This window comes from Zophobas morio, unplaced genomic scaffold, assembly GCF_036711695.1.
Source record: "Zophobas morio isolate AGI-343-1 ecotype UQ-CSIRO unplaced genomic scaffold, CSIRO_AGI_Zmor_V1 ptg000004l, whole genome shotgun sequence".
In the NCBI taxonomy this organism is placed as follows: domain Eukaryota; kingdom Metazoa; phylum Arthropoda; class Insecta; order Coleoptera; family Tenebrionidae; genus Zophobas; species Zophobas morio.
The window spans coordinates 17,320,471-17,344,152 of NW_026972109.1; the positions used below are offsets into that span (position 1 = coordinate 17,320,471).

The following is a 23,682-nucleotide window of genomic DNA, read 5'->3' on the forward strand; positions in this document are numbered from 1 at the left end:
TGGTCCACTGGCTGTTGTCATATTCAGTTGTACGGATTGTTGAGGGGCATAATCTAGAGTTGTTTTATAGTGTTTTATTTTAGGAACTTTTTTTTCATTTAATACCATATATATTATTTTTAGATGTTTTTATTTCCCTATCTTTGGCCAATAATTTTGAAATTCCTCTGTGACGTTGCCAAGTTATTCCAGTTTTTTAAAAACCACAAAAACAGCAGCAGGGTTATTTTTAATGTACTGGCCATCCTGATAAAATGGCATTTACACCAACGCTATACAGAAATTTAAGATTACCACCTACATTCAAACGCCCCCAATGCCAATATAAGCAAGACCGGAATAATGAATCAAACACATTTCGTTTACAACCAGTTGTATTAACAAATGAGCGATTAATTAATAAACACAAATTAAAAGCAAAGACCGCAAAACCTCGCTGAGTGTTGTCAAAGGCATATCCCCATCAGCAATTCAGTTTAATTATAAGTTATAAATTTGTTTTCTTCCAGATAATTACAGAGTTTTCTGTAACGCAATTATACTTTGTTTCTAATAATAAGGCATGTTTGTTTCCAAATTTTCAGACAAGATATGGCCATTGCTAGTAAACATACATCACCCGGCAGAATTAGATTCTCGGGATTGCACCACTAGGCGAAGTTTATTCGGAAAATCTTGAATAATTGTTTCGAATGTCTGTTGTACGCTCTGTTCGTGAATTAATTTGAATATTTGACTCAGAAACTGCCAAGCTGACAATTTTAATTTCAATGCATGCTGCATAATATCGTATTCTTACTTACTATTCACGAAGTTTTCTGGATGCAAGTCGCCCTCGACAGTGTTGCATATGCGCCTGTTTTTCCTACTATAATTTAAATTTTAAAACGAAATCATGAAATAAGTACAAGTTTTAGTGTATAATGAATGATTCACAGGAAGATGATAACACTCCAGTTAAATATTATTTATTCATTTGCTTTATAAAATTAATGAAGTCATCTCGAAGTATTTTTAAATAAATTTCATTTTACATGATTATATATACTAGAATAGACTTCCTCGTAATTAGTAAGCCCACTAATACGGAAGCTATTTTCTAAGTAACAAAATTTCACACACCCGGTATAAGAGTTTCTAGCGCGGATATTGTTACATTATGCAAATGTAGGAATTATGAAGGGCAAAACTCACGCTTTGAAATTCTATCTGTTTCGATCCGTCGCGGTACTTTAACACAATACTCTCTCACCCAACAATAGATTTACAACACCCATAGTGAAAATCTCTCCGAAAACGTTACATTAGACTTGACAGAGGATATATTTTAAACGATCACGGAACACTTCCGTGCAATAAATAAAAACAGGGAAAGAATGCGGATTCTATGGGAAGGCGATCATTTAATGCTACAATGGAAAAAGGACCGGACATTGTTCCTCCAGAGATAAATGCAGGGAACTCAGCTTGTGGCAATAAATACTCCGTCAACTCTTGATCCGGAAAAGTTGAGGACGAACAAATTCCAAAGTTCTGATTAAATATTTAAAAGTAAAGTTTTTTAATTAAAACGTTTACAACAAGTGTGTCGGGATTTTAATATTCAGGTGTCCCGAAGATTAAACAGGATTTGATTCAAAAAGCTAAATTCGATCGAATTGCCTAATCTTGGTTATTTCTGGAGGAAGATTTGTTATTTGTTTTTTATAACTGCCGTAAAATTATTTTATGTTGTAGGGTTCGTAAAGTAACATAATAGACATTTTTTACGTGCTATGCTATAACGGGGTTTTGTTAGATTATGTTGTATCTATAAATTTTTTATCCACGTACACTAGGTAAGTATAGTTAAAACGCTTTATGGACGAAGAAACATTTTTATATTTCTGTTTTTGAGCTAAACGCCAAACATTCTAGACGCTATTTTTGCACGCCTTTGTTAACGGGATTAAACTCCTCAACTTTCTGCATACTTTGTTCTGGTTTTAACGTAATCCCATACAGAGAATGTTTAATCTCATTCTTTTTTGTGTTAGAGAATAAAGTCCGAATTTACACGGCGGCTAGAATTACCATCACTTCGAATCAATTAAGCATCCGTAAATATTGAACACCTGTGTACACAAAAGCCTACGCGTTTAAGTATAGTCTTGCAATGAAATGCATTAATTGATTTTTTAAGCTTATGATTACCTGTCCTAAATCTGTAATGGTGTACAGTAGCGCAGTCGCTTTTTTCCATATATACAGGGTGTTTATAAAACTTTTTTCGTCTTAATTTATTTAAAAACCTACTGTTTGTCTTACATTTAAAATCTAACTTTCTAACTAAAGACTAAAATACGGTATTATGGAAACATTTTATAAGTTCAAAATTAATGATAATGATACATATATTTTTTAATGCATCTCTGAATATGCTGCTCTACATAACGGTGTTCAAGTGAAAAGTCAACAAGTTGGCGTTGTTTTTTTGAAACTTACTTTTGTGTATAATTGACATTTGGCACAGTTGTTGAAAAGCATTAATTTTATTATACGAAAAAGTGAGGTTAGGTTGTATCAATTCGCAGCTGTCATCGATTAAATTTTAGGTTTATTGTAGACATACTTCACAATGTTTATACAAAATCAAGGCCACTTTGATGACTTTTTCATTTGAAAACCCTATATATAGGTACAGTTCAATTTTTTAGTACTAGTTTTAACATTTTTAAAATTACTATACTGCTATTACTAGTACTGTTTTGTTTAAACCACATTCAAAAACGTTGGTATAACTGCCACGAATTTTCAAGAAGACACCCAAAACATCAAAACATTAAAAAAATAACAAAATAAATCCATAGCTTTGTTTTTTAACCCGCATATTGGGTTCTAAATTGGTCGATGAAAAATCTGAATTGGATATTTAAATTCGAGCAAATTAATCAATCAGCTGAACCAATTTTTAATAAAAATAACACCACTTTAAAACTCAATTTTATTTTCCTGTACATCTCTCCACTCACCTGTAAAATTTCCCATCATAATTCCCGCACAGTTTTAAAGTAATTCCTCGCCAATCTGCCACTTCTTCCTCTCTGAAGCATTACTTAATAACTTCCTCGTTAAATTTATTACAGATTTACTAGGCTAAATGACATCTAAATTAGACCGAACCCACGTCCCGTAAACCGATCTTTAATTAACCAATCGCAAAATAGGGTAAGATAGACGTTGAAAAGGCGGCTCAGTTACCAAAGGGAGGCAACTTGGGTTTACTGGCAGAGATAACCCAACACCTTAATAAAATATAATATGAACGCTGAAGTTAATCACTCGAACGTATAACAAATTCGATAATCTAGAGGGTTTCAACATCAGATACCTTTGCAAAACGAACATATTGGGGCTTAGGTTTCGACCAAACATTATTAAAATTCTAAATGGGTTTACGTTGTACAAGCACAATAATAAAATCGTCCATTTATTTCAAGGAAAGATGAGCGTTTTATGTAAATTTCGCTTCTAGGTTTCTATAAAATTTTATTAGAGAGGGATTATCGCATCCGATATTCGTAAAATTGACAGTAAAACGTGGCTAAGTTCTTTGAACAACTTTTTGTCTTCGAACAATTAATTTCAACTTAGCTAAAAATGGATGTTGTAATACTGCCCGCCCACGAGGATTCGTTGAAAACCTCAAAGAAATATTAGAGAATGCTCTATGATGTCAAATAAAATTAAGAAAATATATTAGGTGGGTTGCGGAACAAAAAGCCATGAAACAACAAATAAGAGAGTAGAGAAGCCGCGCGAAAAAGTAAAATACAAATTTAGGGTGGGCGGTCTGATAAGAATTAAGAATGATTCAGCCTGCCACCACAACAAAAATACTAATAAATTTTAGTATTTTCTTGGGTCAGTTACAATAATAAAAATTTATGATAATTTATAATTTATTTTTTATTAAAGTCTCATTTGTGTTTTGTTTGTAATTAATTTATAAATATAAATTCTTCCACTTTATAAAATTTAACGTTAGTGAAATAAAGTGAGCAGGGGCACCATGTTGTTCGAACGTACACACATATGTCACAGTCACATTGCAAACTTTACTGCATTAAGGGTTAATTACGAAAGTAGTAATAAATATAAACAGGATGCTCCCTGGTTTTCCGATTAACCTCTACGACACTACGTAACCTGGCTAAAATAATCTCCGCAAGAATGTGAACTCACTTTGTTAACACACTAATAAACAAGTCATAAAACGAAGTGGCGGTAAAAATTTAATTAATTAGGCACGCACCTAGCATAAACATTCTTTAGAAGCTAAAGTTTTAGCCACAGGATCGAATTACCACTTGAGAATTAACAAACCAGCTATAATTGGAATGAACTGTATCTCGCAAATAAAGCTGAAAGCTTTAATTTCACTCGTAAAAGTGGCATTTGTCATAATTACCGATGAATAAAACGTCTGTCTCACTATTGCGAATGAGAACGAATTGAAAACTGATCTAATAGACAGCTCAATTTAATTTCTTTGACGTCCATTAAAGTGTCAAACTTTCGCATTTTAGAAGTTAGTGTTTTAATTAAACTGGTAGTATTAATCGAAATGGCGCAAACCGATTGGAAGCTATCTGGTGATTAGAATGAGGCAAGTGTTATACTCGTAGACAGGAGCGTAATCCGAGCTTTTTTAATGGGGGAAACTCGTTGAACACAGTAACGAGTAAATTGAGACAATGGAGTAGCGTATTAGTGGTGGAAGAAATGTTGTGTTTAATTGCATATTATAAAATTTGTATATATTTATCCACCGCAAAAAGTCAATGATGTCATCTAGGAATATTACTGAAATAAATTAAAATTGAATTATGGAAGGTCTGGTAAAATATATTTCCTGCATTTAAATTTTGGCAAGTGTTCACATTCGTACCATTTATAATTAATATAAATATTACAAATTTTACTCTACCGTTTTACTTAAATGTCAACGTGTTTCTCCCGCCACCAAAAACTTGTCTGTTTAATGCCAGCTAATGTGAAAAGCCTAATTACTCTAACGAAATTTCCGAGGTAATTATTACTCGGATATTACACATCCCTGAGATTCGCACCAAAATCCTCTAATTTCGCAAAGTGCGAATTAATTGCTCATCAAAATTAGAATTGACGAAAATTCGAGCGTTGTCACACTGGAAAAACATCTTTTGAATAGTTTGTCTTCAATCCAACAAGTTGTTATAAAAGTTAACATCTCTTTTATTTTACGTCTGGTGTCAGTAAAACTGTTTCAACGTGTACTTGAAGCTAACACAGGATTTTTATTATTTACAAACCACAGTAGAGTTAGATATTGTGAGTTATCGTCGTGTGATAAAAATAAAATAATAAAACGTCTTTCATTGGAGTTTTATTTTGGTTTAGAAATAATTGTTGTAGTTTATTTTAAATTGTGAGTAGGAGGGTTGTGGTCAGGAACGACTGTCAGTGTTAATTTTAACAAGCAAACAATCCCGAAAATAGGTGGAATGAATGAACGCAATCTTGAGAGCCCCCACACGGAGATGTCGAGAAAACAGAAACACGTATATGACGTGTACTGTCAACACGATGCGACGATGATGTGACGTAAAACAAATAGCCCACTTTATGTTCTGTAATAAAATGTACATCAAAAGAGACACAGAAACGTAAAAATTCTGCTCTTCACGTAGTTGGTTTTGCCTTGAAATGGGGGTTTTCATATTTCAGTGCTTTCGATGTTTGGGTAATTTTTTTCGTTTCAGGTTTTTCATTATTTCGTCTATACATTTAAGCTTTCTTACGCACGATTCTCAAAAATTTGGAAAGCAGATAGTAAAATTGTAAGTAAAAATATGAAAATTATTTTTAGTATCAATAACGTAACAGTTTTTCCTAAAATTCTCCAAGAAGTTACAACAGAATATTATATTCATGGAATGTTTCTGTGCCATTCGGAAATAAATAATGAAAAATTTTGCTGCAGTATTATTTTCTTAGATCGTTCTTTTTCTATTGTATAACATCCTCTAAGCGTACTATTTCTTCAAATAAAGACAAAATAAATTCCGTTAAATTAAAGGAGGACTGAATTAAATGTCATTTGAAGTGACTTCTTGGTAACTGAAGTGTAAATTTTCAACGTTTTATTCTTCCACTTTTAAGAACTGAATAAAGATAAAAGGAGACTAAGGGCGGTTGTGAAAGCGCCTTTTAATTTTCCACAACTTTTTCTTTTACAAGTTTGCTGCAAAAATAATTAAAGGAGAAAATGTTTCAGATTATTTACATTCACGTGTAAAAACCCCTGTGTACCAACAATTAATTTTATTACAGTTTTAAAAAAATATTTTTATACATATCCACAATAATGTAGCGTAAATAAACATGCCTTTTAAAACAAACACTACTATAATAAGGATAATTATTTTCAAGATTAATTTGAACCTCGATGACATTTTCATAGTGTATATATAAACTTCTGGAAATTACAGACCAGTTATGAATTTCCTACTCTATTATGTGGTCGATTCACCTTTTTCATAAATTAGTCCCTGTAATATTAACTTCTCGTTTAATGAACCACAACGCCTTCATTTAAATTAGGTAGGGTGTTATTGTTTTCTTATAATGCGTTTTAGTAACCCTAGAGGAGCTGAATAGAGCTTAGAACGCAATAAATACGGTGGTAGGCGTAAAACATCATGTCCGCAGGATTTTGCTACTGGCAGGACGAAACTGTTCTAGAGTCTAATCCTCTAATAAATGTGTAACAATTTTTCTTGGTTATTTTTCTTTTTGAAACCGCAACGTCGTTATCCTCAAAATAAAATTATTTCAAAAGTTATCACTGTTGCACATTGTTTTTGTTTTTTTTCCGTTTGTTTATGACACACTAAATAAAAAAAATATGGGTATCAAAATATAACAAAATATAGAACTTGCAAAATATATCCACACAAACTGAAAAGCAAGATCCGGAAAACAGTAATTAAACAAGTATGTGTAATGTGAATTTGTCAACACGACGTGACGTTGACGTGACGTAAAATCGCATAACCTACTTTAAACAACAACAAACAGAAAATCTCTTACAAAAATGAAACTGTTTACGGTAGTAGAACAGCATAAATAATAATTTTTTTATTCTTCAGAAATTTGTTTAAGTTTTCGATCGAAATGTTTGATCGAGTGACCCATCTTTCATTGCTCAAGTAATAAAATACTGGGTTTGTATAAGTCGAATTTTAAACAGAATAGATAAATAATAATTTCCTTCGGAAAACCATAAAAAAGAAATTACATTTGAAAATCCGGTTTTCAAAATTAATCGCCTAGAAACTCTTCGGCGCCACCACTGAGGCAAATTGCGCGCTAGTGCATCCTCCATATTTAACCAGAACAATAATATAATATATCACAATCAAGATTAAACAAACTGATAAGAGCAAAACACACTGTGAAACAATTGCTACGTTTGCTTAAGCAAATCGTGTTGTGTTTCAGACTGAAGTGTCCACAAGTGCCAAAATGTGTTAAAAATGAGCTTGTCGGACTCGCAGCTCGCCCAGGAACCAGGTCCTTTGGACCAGACCGTCAGTTTATCGGTGGAAGGAGAGAACGAGTGGAATGACACAGAAGACATTAAGTTAACACTTAACATAACGGAAACCCACTGTAAGACTGTCTACGCGAATAAGACTGCGGCTTTGGCTGAAATCAACCCTGATGGTTTCTGTCCGGTGACCACAGATGGGTTGCTCTGTTGGCCCCCTACGCCCATCAACGAAACAACCTATGTTAAGTGCTTTGCCGAACTTATGAGCATTAAATACGATGATACACGTAAGTATTTAATTAAATAGGTGTTCGTAATTAATTCTAGTGGGTCTTTATTGGAGAGTTTCGCCGGGATAATGAGCCGCTCTGTCAAATGTTAATTGGATTATGCACTCGAATTGTTACAAAATACCTGGAAAATTTCGATGTCTGCACGAGAGGCACACGTGGAGATTACACTCGGGTTATGAACAAATATTTGATAACGGGTTAAGATTTTGTTTTGCCAGAGTCAAGTTTTGACCGGTGTAGAGACGAATAAAAATTGTTGATGTTGTATTTTAAGAAAAACATTTGATATATTCGGTGTCTGAGTTAAACTTTATGAAAACAAGAATGGAATTTATGAGGGAGGTATAAATGTCTGTAGAATATATTTTCTTGTCTGAAATACACACTGCATTTGGTTAATGTCGTGTGCACTGTTCCATCCAGCGGAAATTATTAGTACTTGTTTTTATTTTTATTTTTTTCAATTTGCGCCTTAAATAAATGTGTTTTGACTATCTGTGCAGACAGAGACGAAACGAGCGAAAAGTCGACCTTGGAAGGAACAGGTTGAACTTCCAAGTTAGACTTTGAAATCGTTATTATTTTCTCTTGGGGGCAGATGTGAGGTTTCTTTGCATAAACTCAACAGTTAGAGAGATTTATGTTTTGTCTCGGTTTTAAACTGCAGTAAAATTAATAAATGTCGTAGGAAATATTGAATCTTATATGTATTGATATCTGTTTTATACTATTATTTAACATTTGAATATGGTTATGGGTGCAGTTAAACAACAATCGAGGATTTAATGCTTAATTAAAAAATATGTTAGAAAACTAAAAATCTTATAAAAGCTTCGTAGTTATACCAAAGCTAACGATGTTTATATTAATTTTTCAAATAATAAAGTTAGGGCCACGTCGAAAGTATTGAAGTTATTACGTGCAAAATTCCAGTAAAAAGTAGTTTAGACATTGACGTTAATACATACCTACGTTAGAAGAATACCCGTTCTAATGAAGGTCTCTAGAATTATACTAATATGTAAAGAAGAAAATACTAAAAGACAATATAACCAGTTTAGTTCCAAATTAAAGTTAACCACTTATTTCCGTTAAATCATTAACGTTTCCGGAATAATACTTCAAATTTGGTAAACGCTTTTGAAATTAAACACCATATTTTAGCATCTTATCCCGACTTATTCAAAGGATTTGATTACGGCCCACGTGATGGTTTAATCCATACACGTCGTTGCTATGGCTCTGACAGTAATGCTGCCGAATTCTCAACCTCGTACTTATTTGAACGTTTTCAGTAGGTTTCTTGTAATAAACGTGACACGAAATAACTACCTTGCTTGGTGTGCTACAGGGTTCGGCACTAGGTCTGACATGACTTCTGGCTTATATCGTTGATCTGCTTCATTTCTATTATATCTTACATAACTTGATGGATGCCTCTGATTTTCAACGTGTTACACAACAACATTTAAATGAAATTAACACAGACGCTAAGAATTGTTTTATTTATAATAAATTTTTAAATTCAAACCAAGGGTAAAGGAGATTTTTTTATTTATTTTTTATGTGAAGCGACGTACAAAATTTCTAGGAGTTTATATAGATTTTAAAACGAAATCAGAGGGTTGTATCTTCGACATCTGCAAAAATATTCCACCCAGAATATTTGTTATCTTAACCAGGCAATATTTAATTTAACGACAATAACAGCTTACTTTTTGTTATCGAGTCCATCAGCCGACTCTCTACTTTTACATTTTCTCGATCTGTCATGACCTCTAGAAGACGAAGAAATAGGTCTCCCCCGAGGGGTTAATCACTCGTGAATTCTGGTGTACACTTGAGGTGAATTCCATCAGAAATCTTTGCAAATTTCTGAAATCATAGGAACTCATTTGAACTTCCTGATTTTTTTATGAATTCCGTCTAAATTCTTGAATTCATGTGAATTCGCGTGAATTCTCTGTGAATTCGCGTGAACTCTCTGTGAATTCGTGTGAACTCTTTTTGAATTCTTGTGAATTTAATTGAATTCTATTTGAAATCTGCACGGTTTTGTTAACCTTGACTAAACCAATGAAGTCTCTTCGCGCCAATTCATGGTGCAGTGTGCAGTCATTGGAGCAACCACTGCTATTCCCAGCCTAATTTCCAGAGATTTTTTGTCGTTTATGCCTTAACTGAAAAGACAAAATGAATGACGTTCCGAATCTTGATTTAAGTCGAAATGTAAGTTTATATTTTTTGTTTTTATGTTCATGCACGTAAATAATAATTTTTTCCAATTTTAATCGTTAAAATTATGTATTTAATCATTGTTTAGTAACCATGAAAGTTGGTCTTCGTTCATACTGTGATCAAAAAATTTTAATCATAAGTGAGGTAAAAACTTTGATCATTGGTCAAAAGTATCGTATTCTTTACGATATCTTTCTTCAAATTTTGTAGTCAGCAACTTTCCAGCTGCAGTCTGGGCTTCTTCTTCAACATCTGGAGGCGTTGTATCCATTTTGTCTACCAGTTCTTCTATACTTTCAACTCAAAAACACCACGTAAACGGAATCAGACCATTCGAGAAAAATTGTTGATTTATTTGTGCCCGTCACTATGGATATTAAATTTATCTCCGGCAACTATGTGCATTCGACGATCTTTGATATGAACGAAACTTTTAAAAATTGTTGTTTTTTATTTTACTTTTAAAATTTGTTGTTTTTTTATTTTAACTTTTAAAATTGGAAAAAATGGTATACTTACTTCACGCGTGAGGCAATTGAATGTTACTCACTCGTGGACCTTACCTCACTCGCCTACAGCTCGTGAGTTAATTGGATCCACCTGTGATTAAAATTCTAAATCGCTCACTGGCTGAGTAATATATGTACTATTAAAAATTAAATGAAACATCTTCCGGCTTTTATTATCTAAAGTATTATTCTTGGTATTTTTTTTTTTCAGGTAAACTTAGTTAGTAGTGAAAATTTAAACTCTCCAACTCATGCAACCGTTGACAAAAATGACTCAAAAAATGCATTTTGGGCAAAAATGCAAAACTGTTTAAAATGTGAGTTTCCAACATAGTTAATTAACATCATGAGTCTTTGTGGATTTGATAATTCAATTGCTATAACCCAAATTGAAATGTCAGATATTCACGATATGGAAAAGTTTGCACGGTCAGACATGCAGTCCATTATTGGAGAAAATTCTTGTATGTCTGACTTTTACGGCATATATCAGCATAGTAAGGACAAGTTAAAAAGACTTCCAGGCCATGTGAAAATAATTTTTTCAATGAAGAACTACCTGCTATGCAACCCTAAAGAAGACTTTTCCAGACGTATCCCTAATGACAAGACTGAGAAAGCACCAAGGAAGGTATCCACTACAAGTCAAATTTTGTCTGAAAAAACAATTGCGGAGACAACTGATGAAAAAGGAAGAATTCTAAAACAAATTCATACTTGGGTCACAAACACATTGAAGAGCGATAAGAATAACACCATGCAGAAAATACAAGAACTTATTTCATTAACTTCTTTGGATATTATACTTGAGGGAAAAAATGCAAAAATAAAATGCGGTATGTGCAAAAATCGAAGTAAAAATGGAAGTTTTGTCACGATAGCAAGCTCACTGTTGAAAAATGGAAGGCGTTGGATTATTTCTAATTTTGTGCGGCATGTAAAACTACATCATATTGAGATGAATAACAGTAATAAAAGTGGGGATAAAAACAAGCTGATAGAAAATAAAAAAGAAGAAAAGAAGCAGATTTCAATTTTGCAACATATCGTTGTTAAATCTACAAATAAGCCATGTACTATTACCCGTGTTCCAGAAGAAGAAACCTTTGAACAAGCTTCACCTTTCAAAATAGATAACAACTCATTTATGTCGTCTTGTGAAACATCATTAATATCTCCTTCATCGTGTTCATCCACGTCCAAAACATTGTCTTCGGTCAATGAAGATCCGAATAGTGTTAAAGACAACGAAACTACTTGTAATAGCTTAGCCAATAACCTGCATAAGAATAATAATAATAATGTAATAATGGAAGTTACAAATTTAAACGAGACTGATGACGATGATAAACCTTTGAAAAAGTATGCTCGCAAAAACAGTGACGACTGTATTCCTCAGCAATCGGGGGAAGGGCAAATTGCACTAAACTAAGTAGGATTGTTCAGTGTAATAAATATCCAATCCTACATGTTCCTTTTAACAATGGCATCACGCAAAAATGGAAACATCCAAAGTATTCTCGTAGAGAAAGAAGAGCGCAAGTGTTAGAAAAAGCTGCTCAAAACTGTCAAACATTAGATTCCTTTGGGATAATTGTACATAAAATCGAAAATAAAATGGGTATACTTTTAAAGGAAAATTACAATTTGCGTGAAACTGTTACGTCGTTTATGAAAAATAAAAGTAGAGCTCACAACCAAGAAAAAGAGTCCAGTTCAACGTCAACATTTTTGAAACTATTGAAAAAATCTGCAGATAGACAGTCTCATTGCAAAAGTAACCGATATGAAAATTCTCTAAAACTTTTTTCCACATATTTGTTTATAATTGCTGGACGGTCTGCGTATCAAACGTTATCAGCCAATTTGCCTCTTCCATCTGTACCAACTGTCTTAAGGTCAATTCGAGACAGTGATCATTTTGTCTTAGAGGGTGAAGTAAGGTTACAAAAACTAAGCGAATACTTGACAAAATATAAGCTGCCTCGAGAGTTGTGGATGAGTGAAGATGCTACTGGAGTTACAGGAAGAATTCAGTTTGAACCTACCACCAACCAAGTGGTTGGATTTGTTTCTCCTTTGGCAGAAAATGGATTTCCTGTTATTAAAAATTTTCCAGCCGTAGATGCGCCTACTATAAAAAGTTATTTTGACAATGAAAAGGTTTCAAGATTGGTATATGTCATTATGATGCAGCCCTTACAAGAAAAGGCCCCACCATATTGTTTATGTCTGTATGGAACAGATAATAAATTTACCAGTAAAGACGTAATGCAGAGATGGAACTTTCTTTTGCAAGAAGCTGCAAAATATGATATTACAATCTTGGGTGAGTGATGGTGACACACGACTTCTGAAGACGATGTTGTATCAAATGAAAATGGGCGAGCATTGTGATGAGTTTTGTAAATATTTGGCATGCCCTATGCTTCAAGCTGGTGGTGTATGTGTTCAAGATACCATCCACATTGCTACTAAATTGAGAAATTGCCTATTGAAAACCAGTGCTAAAAGATTTGACAAGAAGAAAGAACAAAAAATGATATTAGGACAGAACGAAATTACTGTTGAAGATTTGTTCAGTCTAGTAGAAGATTTGCCTAAATCTAAACATCTGCTTAGCAAGTCAGATTTAGATGTTAGAGACAAGATGAATTATAAGAGTGTAGAAAAAAATCATTACATCCAATATAATTAATTTATTAAAGGAACGTCATGCTCAGGCTACAGCCTATTACCTCGAAATGATTCAGAATTGTGTAACTTCATAAATCAGTAAAGACCTAACCCCGATGGAAAGAATTTTTTTTGGTACTAATATTTATATGAGTATTTTATTGTTTATGTTTGATTGTTTTTCTTTAGTATATATATTTTTTTAATTCGTCTCTTGCGTGTTATTCTTTAACTGTAATCCAGATCGAGAAATTATACTGCAAGAAAAAATAAAAATTAAGAATGCTTATACATAAATGATCTTGAGTCGCCTCTGCTAATACACGTGGCATCCGTGAGTAAACTGTTTCGTTATTTTATTGATTATAAATCAGTATTCATGGCGACCCAATTCATTTTCCCGAAAATTTTGGATTACAGTACTTTTATTTTTAGTATTACAATACGTCTATCCAAACTGATACACCTGTCCTTGCAAAAATGTTGATGACGTCATCGCAATTTTTTTTAAATTGCCCCGCTACAAAAATGTAACCAGAAAAAAAACATCAGTCGTCATGTTTCTGACAGCGAGGGAAGTACTGTCTAAACTCTTTAGACAAATTTTACCTGTGAAAGTACTAACTTTGTTGTGATTTTAATATACTTTAATTACGATGTATACACCTGCAACATTAAATTTTACAATAATCTGCCTAATAGTATTAAATATTTGAACCTTTGTTCTTTTAAAACATGTAAAAATTATAATTTCATTAATTAAATTATAAGCCTTCTTTAATAAAAAATTCAGGTATGCATATTTGTGAAAATAGTCTTCCCTGTCTATCAAAAAAGAGGGTATAACAACCACGAGCTGGCTGGACCACAAGCAGCCTTGCGTCGGACGCCCGGAAGATAATGCAAACCTCTACCGAAAAGCTGGAACACAAAACCACAACTGAAGTGCTAAAAACTCACTGACCTTATCCACATAATAAATCCTGCCAGCTTTCAAAGGATTTCTGCGTGCTTTTTGTGAAATTTTACAATCCTGTCAATTATTTGCAAAGCTGTTATTTGAACGACGTTTATTTTTAAGAACATATAAGATGTAAATAGGATTGTTGTTCAAAGTCTTATCCAAAAAATAAATTTCTTTCATTCGTAAATATTTTTAACCAAGAAATATAAAAGAAAAAACAGAGTGAGACAAAAGAGGCAGTGACAGGGCAAGAACAAAATTGTCGTACAAAAGCCGCAATATTTACCCTAAATAATCAAAAATTGCTTCAACAAACAGAGCAAAGTAAATTTTAATGTTACTAGTGTTAGCGTGTTGGTATGATCTAAAATGCTATTTAGATAACGATAAAACAATACTACAAAGTAAATAAACTATATTATCAAGTCTAGTGTTTAATGCACGAATCGTAAATTATGTTAATTAAAATTTTGTAAATCATACTGAAAAGTGTTATGTTCACAAAAATACCAATAATAATTATTTCCTTTAAGTGATCTATTACATGTCATCGAGGATTAACTTAAGTCGATTATACTGAGTGCTTCAGCTGCCATTTAACTGACTAGATTTACTTATACGTAAGAAAATGACAATATAGAAACTGAGACAAGACATTAGGGAAGATAGGGTAGAAAAAATACAAATAAATATGTTGCCCAAGTCAAATGACGCCTGTAGTCTGAATAATATGACTCACTCTGTTTTCAAAACTTTACCGCAAGCATCTCATAAATTCAAACACTTCGAACAACCTTCACGAATCCTTTTTTGGCAACGTAAGCATTCAACCCTTTTAGCTTGTATGTTGTATTGATTTCCACATTCGAGAGATTCGCAATGGCCAGTCTTCATCATTGTTTCTTGACTCTTTGTTAATGAATGAATGAATCTTGTAATGTTCGTTAAAACTGCAACAAGTTCCGGACTTTTTTCGACTTTGTTTAACAGAACTTGAGACACTGAGTCGTGTTCAGTTTCCTCATTTGTCACAACTTCGCCACATCATCATTTATTCTCTGATCAAACCTTTCTTTCGATTCTAAGGGGCCAATTCCAAGTTGGTGGCGCAAGTCACTGGTGCAGCGCAACTTTATAATGCTAATTTGGGTATCAAATGCTGGTTGCTAGGGGTGATGGAATCAACAAACGCAGTTGTGTCGAATTTTCCATTGAAATTTGCACCATGGAGTTGCGGCACCTCTAGTAGGCAGTGCAAGTTGGCGCAATTTATCTCGAAAAATTCCAAGCGCAATTTATCTCGAAAAATTGCGCTTGGAATTTTTCGAGATAAATTGCGCCAACTTGCACTGCCTACTAGAGGTGCCGCAACTCCATGGTGCAAATTTCAATGGAAAATTCGAAAAATTGCGCTTGTTTATTCCGTCACCCCTAGCAACCAGCATTTGATACCCAAATTAGCATTATAAAGTTGCGCTGCCCCAGTGACTTGCGCCACCAACTTGGAATTGGCCCCTAAGACAGCACAGTGGTGTATCCGACGAAAGACAGAAACACCTGTAGCTCAAAATTTTCTCTGACTTGAGAGTTGTGACAAATTAAGGCAAGTTTTTTTACAGTTTGCGACGAAAATGAGTTTTCTTTGCCTCTGGACAGTTTGTTTCATTACGTGCAGTAACGGTTTGTCTTCTCACTGCAATTTTGTCGGCTAGAACTTCTTTAATTGAAGTATTTATTGATTTGTTTTCGAGCAAAGTGGTTTCACGAAGTGTAAACTTCAAGTATTCGTTGTCGTCTTGTTCTGCGAGATAGATAGATATATGATGTTTTACGCCATGAAACAAATCCACTTTTTTTTGGGGCTTGAACCTCGTTACCGGCTCGAGGCTGAATGTGATCCCAATTTTTGTTTTTTGAAATCGTTTGTTGGAGTCTGCTCGCACAAGTCTACAAAAATAACAGAACAGAAAATATGCTAAATTTGTTTCGTAAGGTGCTTTCCAAGAGATTTTCTCTTTCACCTTCTTTTTAATATAATGATCTATGAAAATATTCGATACAAAGATCTGACACAATTACTTTCTAGATATGCTTCAACGCAATATTTACTTTGTTGATGGTTGATTTACGATGGAATTGCGATAAAAAGTTGTTCCAATCAAAATACTCTTCATCGATTGTCTTGGAATATTTGTCAGATTATGCAGAAATGTGCTGACGAATTGGATCAGGTTGAAGTGGGATTGCCGAGATTCATTTGTCGGATGTCATTAATGCAAGCGACTGGAATAACAAAACGTTTCCGGCAGAAGCGGTACAAATCGTACAAGTGTTTGGAATGCAAAAAAATTAACCCAAAATTATTTAAACGTAATAGTATGAAACACATGAAAATATTTTTTTACATTATCACAATCCTTGAACACCACAAAATTTACAAATATTGTTCAATACGTTTCTGATTAATATTAAATAAATTATGTCTTTTATTTCCATAACAAAGCCGTATTTTTATACACAAATCGATCAATTACTAAAATGTTACATGAAATGAATTTTTACCAGAATATTGTTTTAATATTGTGATGACACGGCATGTCTATTAAAACCACCAACACAATAAAATGTGTTAAACCATAAAACAAAACCTGGAAACTAGCACAAAGAAAGTTCATTTTATTAAACATAAAATAGTTTACTTTCCCTAAAGTCACTGTTATAATTATGATTTAAGCGTAACTAACAGGGCATGTGTGCTTATGGTTGAAGTTCGTGCAATAAAGCTTCCCGCTGACAAATGAAAATAGTGAAGTGACGTATAATGTACAAGGTATTGTAATTACTAAGGGAGGGACCCAAGAGGGTAATTCTAGTCCGTAATTGCGCTTTTGAGAAGCTCCTGGTTGTAATATACCCGGTTTTGCATGTCTCCGTGTAATAGATATAGATAGCATATGCTTGCAGTGTACATAAACGCCGATTGTTTGAACTAGTTCCTGGTGTAGCTGTTAAATAGAGAAAGACATCTTTACTAGAGATTATCGATTAATTAATACCAGCTTTTTAACTGAGCGATGACGGCAGGAAGTGTCAAGTTAAAAGCTATATGGCAGCTACTTAGTACAAACAGCTGTTGTTTATTACACGCCACAGTGTACAACAAGGATTAACATTGTTTGCAAATGTCTTATTGTTTATTATGTTTTTGTGTCGTCTGCTTCTGAAAGATTTTTGAAGAGCTCCAATATTAATAAAAATTCATATGTTGGCCCGATGTCTTAAAAAAGCGACAACCTTCTTGTTTTAAGACAGTTGTTTTTGTTTTTCTTTAAATTGAATTGGCACAAATTACTTGCCCTTGTTTCAAAACATGTTCCTCATATTTTGTGATTACATTGCGATTATTACAAATTTTCCAATCTTTTCCACCATAAACAGACAAACATCTTTGCGCTCTAGTTCTGCCGTGGTTGACGTCAAACCCATTTATCGCATCACGATGACTCATTTTCCAACGTTGAACTTTTCAGATATGACAACACCAAAAGAAAATTTAAAAGCAGTATTTACCGGAATCGCCACATCGGACGAATTCCTGCAGCGTCAGTAACTTTATTCAGAAAGTTAGAACTACACTAGATTTTTTCGGATGATAAACGGTATTGCAGCGGGGTTTTTAGAGTTCTCGCAAAGTTGTAATGTTTCTTGAATTAATTTGCATACCCTGAAGATGCAACAGGTTAAGAAGTTGGGAAGTTGAATTAGTTTACCATTTTAAACAGTTTATGTGTTTATCGTGGCGAAGAGAGAAGTAAAATACATGCAGAGATAAGTTTCTGCAGCAAGGAGCCTTTCACTTATTTATGTATTTAGCTACCGTGGCAGGAAAACAACTGCACAAATAATGTTGAGGTTCATAAATTTTTAAATCAAGTCGAGTCAGTTTTCAGCAATATAACAATATCGTTTATTTTCCATCTCGGGAATGGTTAAAAATGTAGCAGGTTTTACTTTAAAAATTGTTTCTCTTGTGTTCACAATACCACATTGTATTACCACTGAAACGGCGCTGTAAAAAATCGCCGCTTTATTGTCGAGAATAAAACGAGAAGCAAATGCCCAGTTTCCTGCAAATTCTAGCAAGATTTTTGTCTGACGTGTAGTTTCTATTCATCTGAAACTTGCACATTTGTAACTATAGAATATGATACATGCCTTACTCAATTCTGGAAACGTATTTATGTCCACTTTTCATATGCGAAGTCACTGAAGTCTTTTATTGATCACTTCTGAATCACGAATATTTGGATAATTCGAAGTATGTGAGAGAAATGCTTTCTCTGTGACAGAAATGAGATAAAAAGTGTTAACAGTAAGGCGGGTAGGAAGCAGATGGCAGGTTTGATTCGAACCCTTGTTACCTGTCAGACCAATCATACTGAAAATATTGGCGAAGAATAGCCAGTGCGAAATGAAATTCTGATTGCTTGGCACTAATATTTCATTTTACTTTGTGCCTTTGGGCATGACCTTTCAGCTTTTTTATTTTCATTAATTTTAACGCTTCATTGATTTTTTTAAATGCATAGCCGTAGAAGTATTTTGTCTTATTTAGAGCTAATTCTTAAATTTAAAATAGTCGAACTTTTACATACAAAAAAATGGAGACACTTTTGACCAATTTTAACATTTCTGGTTTTTGAAAATTTAAAATGGCACGAATATTCCACATTTTTCAGACTGTAAATCAAGCTCCCCTTTTATTTTAATCTCATTCAACCCTCCCGTATGAATTCTGAAATTTGATGCAGATTTTAATCTAACACTTCGCCAAATCTCTCCACCGAGACTTAGCACCAGCCCTAAAAATCCCCAAAATTACAACGCACTGCTCCCTCGGCAGCCGGATTTTTTAGTTCTCTCCGCCGCAGGATATTATGTGTCTTAAGGGAATGGAGTGCTTTAGAGGAAAAGTGGTAAGGGCCATTTCGCGGTCTAACTAAACGGCAATTTGGTCGATGAGAAGTAAATTCGTGATTCGAACCCGGTGGGTCATAATGTTTCCGGCTTTCAACGATCAATAATTTGCGATTTGGCGATCTTTTCGTTCGTAAAACACGCCAGAACAACCTTTAAATACTTGATACCGCCTATCCGATAGAGACCGTGCTTGTTAATAGAGTCGCTGGACCGTAAAGAAGAAGTAAATAAAAAATAAGAGCTTTGTGCGAAAGACAGAAAGTGAGAGTTTAGTGAAAGTTTCACTTTTAATGATTCGGTTGCAGTGGAGTTGGGAGTGAGGGAAGTTTTATTGTGAATTATTTTGATGGTGGGAAAAAGGATGTAAAGCTGTCAACTGTCACAAGATGAAAAGCTTCAATCTGTCTTTTGTTGTATGGAGAATGATGCTGCTGTATAAATATTTTGCCTGAAAAAATATTTGCTAGTGCAGATTATTTTTCTCTTTTTGATGCGAATTTATTTAAGGTATTTTGTTTAAAAAGGTAGGACGATTTTAATTATGGAATGAAGTCGCTTCCGGCACTGATCGATACTGTGCACAACAGTGGATATTAATTCTACATATTTTACTAACTATAACTACAATTTTTTTAATAATGCGAAAATGTGTTTTGCAATGCAGTATTTTATTTTTGGTTTAACTTTTATTACACATTTACTTATATGTATTACTTACTCGCAGGTTATGTCTGGATCCTTCACTCATTGTAAGACGATTTATTAGAGAAAATATAGAAAAGTGGGAGACAGACCAGCGCAAGGGTTAAACACGCTATCTTTATTTTTTTATCCAAAAATTTATGACCGTCGTTGGGTCTCTCTCTTAGATACGCCATGTATTTTTTGATCATTGGAATGATTGAATGTTGTTCAATATCCTTGTTATTCCAATTTCATAAATCGCCAACTTTCCTTTAACCCTATTTTATTTTTGGGGTTGGCGAAATGGAGGCCACTTTCATATCAAGGCCTATGAAAACTTTTTCTAACCCCTTAGTAACTGAACAAGCAAATGGGATTGTGGTCGATATTGGTTCCCTGATTCTCCTCTGGGAAAATAGACGACTCCGAATTTTTTTCGTTAATTTAAATTTACCTGAAACTCTTTACAGTTGGCTGCAGTTTTATTGATTTCTTTAAAAGAATATTTTTAAAACATCGACGGCGCTCAGCAACAATGTAACGAAGCGTATCAGATTCTGAATTTTATAGTTTTATTTATGTCAAAAATGGCAATGGTCGTCTACATTTGTTTGGAAAATATTCAGTGTTTTGTTCGTTGATTTGGGAATTTTTTGTTTCGTATTGATATTTACTAGCTTAAATATAATTCTTAAACTGTTTTTTCAAACAGTTTTGAGTCAACACGTTTTCAGACCATTCAAATAAGATTATAAAAATTTCTTTGATTTTATTATGAAATTATGTAAAACTTTTAACTGAAAAATGAAGTCTTTTAATAGATTGGTTGAATAACCGCTTCGTAATTTTAAACCACTCTGTACTCGTATTAACTGTCGAGGTAATCAGACGCATCGCTTGTATTTGAAACATGTAATTTAAATTAATAGTTTAAAGTTTAGTAATAAAAATACTGCTTACACAATTTGATAAAGTTATTTATTACTTTTATTATTTTTGAGAAATCAAGAATCTGCAACAGTTTCTTTAATAAACTGGTAACAAAATTCACTAATTAAATGGCTTCTAAGTATGTTTATTTTATTGATTTTGGGAACTATGTCTCTCTAGCGGTTTGTACATTGTATTGTAATCGAGTCCATACTTTTAAGTTTTCACGAATTTTCAGTAGACCCCTAGTGTACGAAGAAATGGGTCTCCCGTTTCCGTCTGTCTCTCTGCCTGGCTGCCTGTCTGCCGTCTGTCCGAATTTTTATTAAACAGAAAATCTCCGAAACTACGGGACCGATTGTTGTCAAATTTTGTACGTATATGATCATGTAATTTTTATTGATCAAATTAAGAACGGGTCACCCTATTTTCTCAATAGCGTGAGAATATGTACGTCTTTAATAATGATTAAATAAGAATTATAATAATAACATTCAAAACATTTTATTTCATTGTGGCTTAATTAATAATTTTAGTCCTCTGTTTTTTGAGGCGACGCACGCATTCAAATCAAACAAATTTCTACATGATATTCTTCCCATGTATAAACATAAACACTTGAAGTCGTTATCATATTGCTGAGAACCCATTTTTACCGTTGGTTATCTGCTTTAAAAATAAACAGGGTGAGTCATTAAACACGTGTTCCTCAATATCATATTAATTGTAAGAAATAGAAAACAAGTCAAAGACTAAAACTGTACGCTTGGGGACAATATACTAGAATTATTTTCAACTGTACAAAGTGTTCTGCTTTTAAGGCGGCACACAACTTAGTTTTTTATATGAAACACCTTGTCCATCTTTCACCTTTTTTGATTGACCTCTTTATAAGGCTTTCTTTATAACCACAGTTTATTTTTGAAATTTAGATGCAGCGTTGCCACGATATTCCAGTTTTTTTTTAATGTTTACCAACGGAAGGGTTCACAAAAAACACAGTAAGTGTTATTTTTAAAGTTTGTCTTACAATATTTTGGGAAAAGATAAAGAAAGGTCCACGCTTTAATGCGATTAACTTTCATATACAGAGTGTTTTGATTATTACAATTTTCTAATACCGATGTTTTTTCAAATATTATTGAATATATTTTATTAATGCATCTTTTTGTATTTTTTTGCTCTCTTTCTTTCTTACAGAGTATTTTCTATATTTAAAGTCGCAAGTTACTGCGATTTTTTACTTTTTTAAGAGACACATCGACATATTACAAGTATGAGAACAAAAAATAGAATAAGATACAATAATAACGTACAGTGTTCCATTTGAAAAAAAACTGAAATATCGATATTGGAAAATTGCAAAGTTTTAAATTTTTTTATAAACACTCTGTATATTAACTTTGATTTGGTTGACACCACACCAGAACGCGAACCTTTGTTTATCCTTTCGGTAAATATTATAAGACAGATTTTAAAAATAACCCTATTGCGATTTTTTTGTGACCCCTTGTGTAAGCTCTGGTTGTAAAGCCTAAAAGGTTAACTAAATATGTAAAAGTACATATATAGGGTGTTTCACTAAAAAAAAACTAAGTTGTATGTTACGCCTTAAAATAAAAACCCCTAAATACTTAAAAATAATTGTAGTATATGGTCCTCAAAGTACCGTCTTCGACTTTTTCTTCTATAGTTATTAAGATATGAAGGACCGCATGCTTAGTGACTGACTGTGTATTTTACATTGTCCGTGCTTGTTCGGCGTCACCTTTTAATTTGTGCCCCCACGGCGCGGGGGTTATGGGGGTGTTATTCATGCCGTTGGTTTTTACTTTTTAGAGTTTATTATCACATAATAAAGATTTGCTAAATCAAAGTAAGGGGGACATTTTTCTGGTACTAATTCCAGGAAAATCAAATTTTGATAGAGATAATGAGGTCCACTAATATTAAGTCATTTAATCACCTGTTCACCAAAACCCTCATATTTTAAATATCTGCCATTATTTTCTACACTGTAGCTTTCTGTCAGTACTTATACATTGTTAAAGATAGTTGTCGACGTTTAAATCAACAAGATTTATTGCTATTCGTCTGAAAAACAGATTAAGTATTATAACTAAAAGGGCTTACATTTTGCCCTTTTTTTCTTAACATGTATAGTGTTCTTTTTACAACAAGAAAGGTAAAACATGTTTAAAATGGTAAATTTTTGTAGGAAAGTATCGATTTTGCAATTAGGCTCCGCCCCTTGGTCTGTCACCGAATGAAAAATTCATCACAATTCATCTTGGGATGGGTATGGGTGGGGCTTAATTTTTGGCTTGTTGAATACTTAACAACATATTTCACATGGTAATTTCTCGTAGAAAAATAAGGGTTTTACAGTTAAGCTCCGCCCCTCGGCTTACAACGTATAAAAAGGAATCAGAATTGAGATAGGGCGGGTGGGCGGGGCTTGTATTAGTCCTTTTTTTTCTTGATATGTATAGCCGTGTTTTCATAGCAAGAAACTTAAAACATGGTTAAAATGGTTTTTGCAACCAAAGTAAACTCACAAAACTACCGATATTGGAGTACAGAAAATCAACATTTATTCTTGCTAACTAACACCCAGTATCGTGGTAGTGTAAATGTATGGGCTGGAATATTGGGTCATCGTATCATTGGGCCATATTTTATTCCAAACCGATTCAATAGCAATCGTTATTTAAATCTGCTATAAGAAAGTGTAGTACCAGATATTTATGATTTGGGAATTGATGAGATTTGGTTTCAACAAGATGTTTGTCCGGTCCAATTTTGTAAGAGATTATTAGGCAGAGGGGGTGC

General features: G+C 33.4%; 1 protein-coding gene across 6 annotated transcripts in view; it reads left to right on the forward strand.

Moving 5' to 3' along the window:
• Window positions 1-23,682, forward strand: part of LOC135143784 (diuretic hormone receptor-like) — a 136,608-nt gene that overhangs the window by 57,223 nt on the left and 55,703 nt on the right. For all 6 annotated transcript variants that reach the window (XM_064075726.1, XM_064075739.1, XM_064075742.1 and 3 more), the window contains exon 2: window positions 7,525-7,863. In XM_064075726.1, coding sequence (XP_063931796.1) covers window positions 7,560-7,863 — 304 coding nt within the window. In that variant the 5' untranslated portion in view covers window positions 7,525-7,559. The remainder of the gene's footprint in view (window positions 1-7,524; window positions 7,864-23,682) is intronic.